The 10,000-nt window shown below is 43.1% G+C and overlaps 1 protein-coding gene across 1 annotated transcript in view; it reads right to left on the reverse strand.

Moving 5' to 3' along the window:
- The window catches only part of NOL7 (nucleolar protein 7), a 66,285-nt gene that overhangs the window by 13,563 nt on the left and 42,722 nt on the right, over positions 1-10,000 (reverse strand). Inside the window, exon 6 of the mRNA XM_085877078.1 lies at positions 471-548. Coding sequence (XP_085733204.1) covers positions 471-548 — 78 coding nt within the window. The remainder of the gene's footprint in view (positions 1-470; positions 549-10,000) is intronic.

Genomic DNA, 10,000 nt, shown 5'->3' on the forward strand with positions numbered 1-10,000 from the left:
AGGTCACTTGGTTCAGGTGCCATTTTGGAAAAAAAAAAAAAAAAAAAAAAAAAAAAAAACTTTGCACCTCCATATCTCTAAAACCATTCCATTGAAAAAAATTAAACATTGCTCATTGTCAAGTACTCCCCATGGGGAATAAAATATGTTTATGATGATGTCATTGGTGCCTTCATTTTGATGTTATAATTCGACAAGTACAATGCTTGATCCTGTCAGTTGGAAAAAAAAAAACATTCTCTGCAGTTTTTGAAACCACTAACCAATCAATGCAAAATTTTAACTAATTTATCAACTACCCATGGGAAATATAGTTTGAGCCAATATGGAACTAGAACATCACTTTTATCAAAATAAAAAAACCCCAAAAAACAGAAGAGTTGGCTAGTAACAAGTCCTTACCAAGACTGCACAGGGTAACTTTTTCATGATTACAATCTAGTTTAAAAACTGAATTGCAAACTACTCACCAATGCTTCCACTGATAAATTGCTTGGCCGGCAGTTTGACAGAACGCACCTTGCTTTCTCGAGAAAATAATTCATTGGCTGTGGAGTCATACAAGGAAGAAAGGAAAATAGATGATCAGGAAGATATGATTAATGACTGAGGAAAAGATTCAAATGCACTTTCCACAAGTAATTTACAATTCTGGTGACTCAAAATAATATTTTAAACTCCTCCGATGATGTAGATCGTTGACGAAAGGCTCTTCTACGCCAGTTGCGGACCGGTGCTGGTCCGCAGAAGGAAAGCTACCGGTCTGTGGAGTAATGTCAGAAAAGTGCTTACCCGAAAAAAACATAAATTATCATCATGTATCTGCTCGTGATGCCCTTGGAATGAATGAGGCATATTAATGTTACGTCAGTGACACCCGATGAATTAATGATGCAAGATTGATGCATAATACCATTTTATTTATTTTAATTTTTTATGAAAGTGAAAAAATTGTTTTCTGTTTTCTTGGTTTCTTTCCCAATCAAAGTTTATCATGTCTGGGTCACATACACACAATGTCACATCATTGAAAGGTTTCTTCAAATGAGGCAGATTGGAAGAAAAATAAATAAATAAATAACAAACCCCAACAACCGACAAAGCTGGTCGCTCGTTCAAGCATCATTTTGATGAATGGTACATTGCATTTGGATTTATTCCAAACAGCAGAGACGTTAATACGTTTTTACGTTTTTTTTGTTGTTTTTTTTTTACATTGTATTACCTCCGCCACCGAAGGCAGATGGAGATTAGGTTTTCCCACTCTGCATAATGCACACCTCCACCAAGCTGAACAATTTACGTTTTATATCCCACTGGTGGGCTGGATCTGCATCCGGACCTGAACGAAAATCAAATCAGCTTGTTCTCGTTACCGAACCAACTCATCCACCAAGACTTGTCATCACCAGTCCACGTTTTGAAATATTGTGCTATTCAGCGGTGAGAAAAAGTTTGTGAACCCTTTCGAATTTTCTGTATTTTTGCATAAATTTGACCTAAAATGAGATCAGATCTTCATCTCAGTCCTAATAACAGATAAAGAGAACCCGATTGCACAAATGGCTGGCGCGCGCAGACGCGCATGAACACACGTCATCTACTTTTTCATTTGTTTATTGAGCAAAATGATCCAATACACCCAGACCCTGACATTCGTGGTTCCAACATTCGCAGGTTCCACGTATTCGCGGTTGATAATTTGCGACATGCTCCTACATTCGCGGCAATTTTTTTTTCTTCCACAAGCTGTGAGCAGAAGTTCTAAAACGTATCTTCCACGAGCCACACACAAAGCAGCTGGATGTGTGTACAGTACAAAACTGTACGTACGCAAAAAACATCTTCCACAAGCCATGAACATGACCTGCTTCCTGCACGTGTATTGTCGCTTCGTGGGATAAACATTGTTTCACGGGATGTCTCACCAGTGTAACACGTCATTCCCCGTGACGCCATCCCCTGTGAATTACTTGCATAATGAAAACATGAACATCATCTATCATGGATGGCAAGTGACCCGGATTTCACAGGGTTGACCCGTTTTGTTTGTGAAAACCCACAAACCCGTTTCAGTGTCGTCAAAACCCGAACTGGATGGAAAGTTCAATCCATTTGAAAACCCAACGTTTCGCTTCCATTCCACTCGCAAAGATTAACACACAGACTGTGAGACCTGGGATGCATTCAGTTACCAAGTTTCTTGTGGAGCGCTCACCAAGTGGCTTAAGCACTCAAGCAAGCAATCCAACATTCGACACTGTTGATAAGGAATGGCTGGCTTGGCAAGTGAGAGCAAAAGCTTATTGATTATAATGGAACACACCCAGGGTCTGATCAGTTACCAAGCAGCGAGTGTTTTGTTGGGGTGCTTGCTTGATTGCTTAAGCCACTTGGCAAGCACTCTACAAGCTGATTGGTCATGGAACACACACACACACACACACACACACACACACACACACACACACACACACACACACACACACACACACACACACACACACACACACACACACACACACACACTTGGAGCGACTAGCAACCAGCAGTCGATACGCTATGTAACCCTCGAGTCGATTGGCTGTGTGACGTCAAGAGCTTTCTCTCACCGAAAGTCACGTCACCATCCTCCAGAATTGCACATTGAGCATCACTTCCGATCACGTCTAATAAATAAATAACCCGGTTTTGATTTCCACCAACCCGTTTTTGTCACCTCCAACTTGTCATGTATGATCTATTGATGTATCCAGCAATTACCAGGTCACCACATACGGCCATTACATAATGGAAACATTCAGCGCATCTTCATGCACATCACCATCTTGCTACAAACAGCACCATCTGAGCTGTTATATTTTAAAAACGCTCAGCATAATCTACCTGTGGATAAGATAGATGTCATGACCTGTGAGATAAAGAATGGAAACATTCAGCATGTCTGTCAGTGTCATGAGCAGCTTGCTACATACAGACAAATTAAACAATGACATCGCTCACCACATCTATTGTCAGCTGCCGAATACAGCATCACCCATAAAAAATCCCCCACAAACAATGCGCAGACCACTCACCCCTCTCGCAATTACCCACAATGCATGCATCAAGCTAGTTGGGGAGTGTACCTCCAGGGAACACAATGCAGCCAAGGCATTCCCTGCAGAACTCGTGAGCCTCATCAAGGAGAAGGGGTACTTGCCGGAGCAGGTCTAACGCTGATGAGACCGGCTTGTTTTGGAAAAAGATGCCGACCAGAATGTTCCCCTCACAGCGTGAGAGCAAAGCAGTCGGCTTAAAGGCCGCAAAGGACTGGGTATCCCTTTTCCTCTGTGCAAACGCCGAAGGCGAATTCATGGTCAAGCCCATGATGCTCCACTGTTCCCTGAACAGCAAAAACAAGCAGACGCTGCCCCTGTACTGGAGAGGAAACAGGAAGGCGTGGGTGACGTCTGAACTTTTTCTGCACTGGATCCATACACCCGTTGTGTTCCTCAGGTTGAGAGGTCTCTCTCTATGGAGTGCAGCCTGTGGCTGCTGGTTTCATCATTGGTTGGGACACGGCGATGCCGCTGATGCAGTGTCCCCCTTAGCAGTGTGCACTGGTACTCATTTTGCCGACCTCGGAAGGATGACAGGCTGAGTCAACCTCCTGGTGTATTAATTCAGTGGCCCAACGGAGATTGAACTCAGGACCCTTGGATCCCAATCCGCCACCCTAACCACTAAGCCAACACCAGGCTTCAGTTGAGAGGTACCTGGCAGGAGAGAACCTTTCGTTCAAGGTACTCCTGCTGCGTGACAATGCTCCTGGCCACCCCACGGACCTGAATGGTGCATCTTCATTTACCCCAACACTCACAGCTACATCATGGGTTGGGGAAAATGGCTGGAACCTACCCCCCACCCCCATTTCCCATTGAAACAATGCCCCCACATTCAGGATTTCAACATTCGCGTGGTTTCCACGGAACATATACCCCACAAATGTCAGGGTCCTGGTGTGTTTACTTTCTTTCTTGGAAAAAGTATGTGAACCTTTACATTCAGAAACTGGTAGCACCCCTTTGAGCAGCAATAACTTCAACCAAACGTTTCCTGCAACTCTTGATCAGTCCTGCGCATCGACTTGGAAGAATTTTGCCCCATTCCGACTTACAGAACTGCTTAAACGTAGATATTCGTGGGCTTTCTTGCATGAACTGCTCACTTCATGTTCTGCCAAAACATTTCAATTGGGTTGAGGTCTGGATTTGACTTGGCCATTCCAAAATGCAAAATCTCTTCTGCTTCAGCCATTCTGTTGTCTATTTACTTGTGTGTTTAGGATCGTTGTCTTGATGCATGACCCACTTTCTGTTGCACTTCAGCTCACAGACAGATGCCCTGACATTTACCTGTAGAATTTGCCGGTAAATTCCAGAATTCATGGCTCCATCAACGATGAAAAACTATCCAGGTCCTGAGGCAGCAAAGCACCCCAAACAGTGATACTCCCACCACCATGCTTCGCATTTGAGATGAGGTTATGATGTTGGAATGCACTGTTTGCTTGTTGCCAAACATAAAACATTCCCCATTTCAGCCCAAATGTTCCACTTTTGACTAATCTGTCCACAAATCATTCTTTCAATAGCCTTCTGGATCATCCAGGTGGTTTTTGGCAAACTTGAGATGGGCGGCAAGGCAATGTTCTTCTTGGAGAGCAGTGGTTTCCTCTTTGCTATCTTCCCTCTGAGTACACCATTCTTGTTCAGCATTTTCCTGATGGTGGACTGATGAACAACTACATTAGCCAATGTAAAGGGCCTGCAGATTCTGAGACATGACCTTGTGGTTCTTTGTGAACAGAATTATTGTACACCTTGTCCTTGGAGTGAATATTGTTGGACGACCACTCCTGGAAAGAGTAACAATTGTGTTGAATTTTCTCCATTTGTACAATATCTGCCTGACGGTGGACTGGTGGAGCCCAACATCTTCAGAAAAAGTTTTGTAACCCTTTCCAGACCAATGAGCAGACAACTCTTTCTGAGGTCCTCAGAAATCTATTTTGATCAGGGCATGACACTTCCACAAACCTGTATGGTGATCGAAGACCAGACTCTGATGGTGACAAACAAAGTTTGTTTTTCATACAGGACAGGGCCACCCAAACTCACTCCCGATTGTCATCCCATTGATTGAAACACCTGACTGTAATTACCACCTTGATTGAGTTAATTAACCGAAAGGTTCATATTTTTTCCAACAAAGAAGTTGAATGCTGGATCACTTTGTTCAATAAATAAATTAACGAGATGGTATTCATGGAATACTTACCCCACGCAGTTTTGAGAAGGACTTGGTGCGAGCCAACTCTTCTGGCGGCGAATTTGTAATTAAAAAAAAATGAAGTTCCAATCAAATGAAGGAGGAACTAAAGTATGCACTGCATTGAAGTCATCAAAAAGAATCCGAACAAACAAAAAGCAAAGATCGAGTCCTTAGGAGGAACCTGGATAGGATTCGGGTTTCAGCTGCTTCTCCTCTACACTCAAACCCATCTGAGCACAGCCAAGTGAGCCTTATTCAAAAAAGTAAAAAAAGAACCCAGATTCAAACAATTAAATAATTCTGGCTGCCAGACCATGCGTCCGATCAGGTTGAAATTTAAAACATATATTCCCCATCACGACAAGATCATAATTTTGAAGTTTCACATCGATTGATAATTTTGAAGTTTCACATCGATTGATAATTTTGAAGTTTCGATTTAAAAAAAAATATTTTCCTTCAATCCAATATGGGTGCCAAACCATGTGACCTATCAATTATTCATGAACACTCTGGTATTTCCAAGGTTTTTCGATTAGTTTCCCCTCAATCTGTCCAGCTGTTCTGGAGAAGAAGTTTTAATAGGTTTCATGGTAAATCCAATATGGCTGCCAAACCACGTGACCTGCGACATCAAAGGTGGGGAACTTTTTGTTCCTTCGAGATAGATGGTCATACCTGTAAAGTTTCTCCGTGATCTGTTCAGCCGTTTCGGAGAAGATTTTTGAATGTCGTTTGTTTTTTAAAAAAAGGCTGCCGAACCACATGACCGATGACGTCAATTGTTTTTTCTGTTGACCAATTTATCCCGATTGCCCTCAAATATTTTCATTCTGATCGGATGGTGAGTTCTACTTATGCAATTATGACATCATCAGATGGCACCTTTGACAGGTGCAAAGTTTCAATATTTTTCTCATGGAGTGGTTTCGGAGATAGAGGTCCAACTTTTCTCCTTTTTTCCAACATGGCTGCCACACCACATGACCTATGATGTCATAATCATTAAACCATTCCACATGAGTGGTCGCACCTATGGTGAAAATTGTGTCAATCTGACAAGCGGTTCCAGAGAAAAGGGAAGAACAAAATGCAGACACGCACAAACGCGAGCGATCGCTTCAGCCCACTTTTCACTTCGCGAGGGCGGGCTGAAAAGTAGATTTTTTTTTGTGTGCTATTTCTTTAATGGAAGGGAATCTCACACAGGTGGAAGGAATTCAGCCCATCATGCCTGCACGAGCATCACACTAATTTATCAACACAAGATCCAAAGAAGAAAATGCAAATATATTTTTTAATTAATTCCAAAAAAGGTTTTTTGGTTTTTTTTAAGTTTTTGTATTAATCAGGTTATCTATCTATTATTAGGACTTAGAGGAAGATCTCATCACATTTTAGGTCAGACTTATGCATAAATAGAGAAAATTCGAAAGGGTTCACAAACTTTCTCTCACCACCATATATTGCTTTTGGCCCTGTCTCTCAATGGTGATTTATCACTTTAAAAATTCTAATATCCGGATCTTCATAAAAAAATCAAATAAATTTGTTCTTCTCACACAACCCAACCTGTCCACTGAATTTTGGCTGAATCAGTTTACAACTTTTTGAGATACCCTGCTCACAGACAGACAGACAGGGGTTGAAAACATAACCATCCACCTTCAGTTACAGAAGCAAACTAGAGGGGGAGCACTCGGTAGAGTGCAAAACCTCCGCCGCCAATACTGCTAGGTCACTCAAGTGAACCTGATATCCTATTCATTCAATTTGACGTCAACAGTGCTCACAGAGTTATAGTTTGCAACTTTCCCTTTTACTTTTACATACTCAATTCATTCGTCAGAACTAGATTCCTTGAGACAGAAATTGATTTTACGTGGGTATATCCACCTGAAGTTCCAAAATCAGCCACAATTATAATTTTGGCATGTTTTTTGTTGGAAATCACTTATAACATGTAGAAATGCAACGAAAAAAAATCGAAATTTTGTCGAAAACAAAGTTGCAAAATTTTCTGTTTTTTTTTTTCCTCCAACAATTTTTTTTTGGGGGGAGGGGGTTGGAAATCACTTAAAACATGTAGAAATGCAAAAACAAAAATTCAAATAGTTTTTCAAAATGTCAGCCATAGCGGCCATATTGGATTTTGGACCAAGTCCAAAATCTAATGGCATGATCCTTGGACCATTCCTAATCCCCCGACCAAGTTTCGTCGAAATCCGTCAAGGAGTTTTTCCGTAATACTGTTCACAAACAAACAAATAAACAAACAGAAAGGGGTGAAAACAGTAACCTCCGTCCATCTTCAATGGTGGAGGTTAAAAATTAAAAACTAGAAGGGCACTCAAATCAAATGTTTAATCAAATCTGTTTCTGGTGTATGTTCCCCCTCCATCCCCTCCCTTAACTCAAATGGCCGCACTGCTGATTCCACACGTGATAAGGCTGAATGTCTAAACTCGGTGTTTGCAGCTAAATCTTGTGTCCTAAACCCATCTCTATCTCTACCCACTTTACCCAGTCGCACCCAACTGTCCCTGGACTCTGTGTCCTTTTCTCCTGACAAGGTGGAGAGCTTGCTTTCAAACCTCGAGTCAGATTCTGCAACCGGTCCAGACGGCATCAGCCCACGTGTCCTCAAAGCCTGCTCTTCTGCTCTTGCTCACCCTCTCTCTGTTCTATTCACCCTCTCGTTTGCCCAGGGTCATCTGCCATCTGCTTGGAAATCTGCTAACATCACTGCCCTGCATAAAAAAGGTGCAAAAACAGATCCCTATAACTACAGACCAATCAGCCTTCTCCCAATCATCAGCAAGGTGATGGAATCCATCATCGCCTCAGATATGAAATCCTTCCTCTTCTCCAATGGCTTGATTTCCAATCATCAATTTGGTTTCAGACCAGGTCACTCAACCCTGGATATGCTGCTTCTGCTCTCCCATCAATGGATGGAGGTCCTCAATGCCAGACAGGAAATCCGAGCCGTATCCCTGGACATATCACGTGCTTTTGACACAGTCTGGCACCCTGCCCTGCTCACCAAACTCTCTTCCCATGGTATTCAAGGCCAACTCCACTCATGGCTCGCAGACTTCCTCTCCTGTCGCAGTCAACGTGTGGCCCTAAATGGAGTTCTTTCATCCCCTCTTCCTGTGCAGGCTGGAGTTCCTCAAGGTAGCATTCTGGGCCCTGTTCTTTTTCTGGTTTTCATCAATGATCTCTCGGACTCTCTGGAAAATCCTCAATTTCTCTTTGCCGACGACTCCACCCTCTGCCGTACCATCTGTCATCCCTCAGACCGGCAAGCAGCAGCTTCTTCACTCACTGCAGATCTGGATAAAATCACAAACTGGTCCAACACGTGGAACATGTCTTTCAATCCAGACAAATCTCACACTCTCACTATGTCTCTTCGAAAGGACCGTTTACAAAACCCCCCCATCCACTTTCTCAACAATCCTCTGGAAGAAGTCTTTTCTTTCAAGCTTCTAGGTCTCACTATCTGCCATGACCTTTCCTGGGAAAGTCACATTTCCAACCTCGCCTCAAAAGCCAGTCGCCGACTGGGAATCCTCCGTCGTGCTAAGTCCTTCCTCGGCCCTCTTGAGCTCCTGACCACTTACAAAGCTTTTGTCCGTAGTCTGATGGAGTACTGCTCTCCCCTCTGGGCTGGTGCTCCTGCCTCCCACCTTTCTCGGCTTCACGCTGTCGAAACCAGGGCATTTAAGATCATCAGCATCTCCCGCAATGAAGCTGAGTCTTTGGGCCTCTCATTCAATCACCGCAGGTTGGTCGGTGGTCTTTCTGTCTTCTACCGACTCCTCTCCAGCCTTGCCCCCCCCTGCTCTCTCTGCGATTTGTCCCCACCACATTTCCACAGGGCGCTCAAGGTCCGCCAACAACCCCCTTCTGGTAAAACTACCAAAATCACGAATCACTGCTCATCTTCACTCTTTCATTCCTCTTTTTTCCCGCCTTTGGAATAAACTTCCTCACTCTATTCTTTCCCATTCTTCCCTCCAGGCTTTCAAAACAGCTGTTCACCACCACCTCTTATCTTCCCCCATCCAAATCCTCGATCTTTTCTACCCCCGATAATCCACCCAAGCCCACTTCCTTCATTTCTCCTACTTTCCTTCCTGAAAGTCCCTCAAATGTCCATCTTCTCTTCGCCATGTTCCCCGTCCCATCCCCATCCCTCTCCCTTCCACAGTTCACCTAATGTGTCTGTTCCCCACTGTTTTGTCCCTTCCACTCCCGCCCCTCTTGTCTCATGCCTCCTTGCTGTGAGTTGTGTGTTAGCTCTCATACGAGCCTCGACCAAGGTATACAAAAAAAAAAATAAAAAAAAATAAAAAAAGGCACTCAGTGGAGCGCATACCTCCGCCAAGTGATGCCTGATCCACAATAACATATCGGGCCCAATACGTTTTTGAAATATCATGCTATATATCGTTTTTGGCCCTTTTTCTCAATGGTGAAGAATCACTTTGAATATTAAACAATTCTCATATCCAGATCCGGATTCGGATCTTCACCAAAATTGAATCAATTCGTCCTGATCACACACCCAACCTGCCCACCAAGTTTCATCCAAATCTGTCCACAACTTTTTGAGACATCCTGCTATATATCATTCTTGGCCCTATCTCTCAATGGTGAAGGATCACTTTAAAAA

This window comes from Eptatretus burgeri, chromosome 4, assembly GCF_056783735.1.
Source record: "Eptatretus burgeri isolate ZD-2024b chromosome 4, Ebu_testis_v1, whole genome shotgun sequence".
Classification (NCBI taxonomy): domain Eukaryota; kingdom Metazoa; phylum Chordata; class Myxini; order Myxiniformes; family Myxinidae; genus Eptatretus; species Eptatretus burgeri.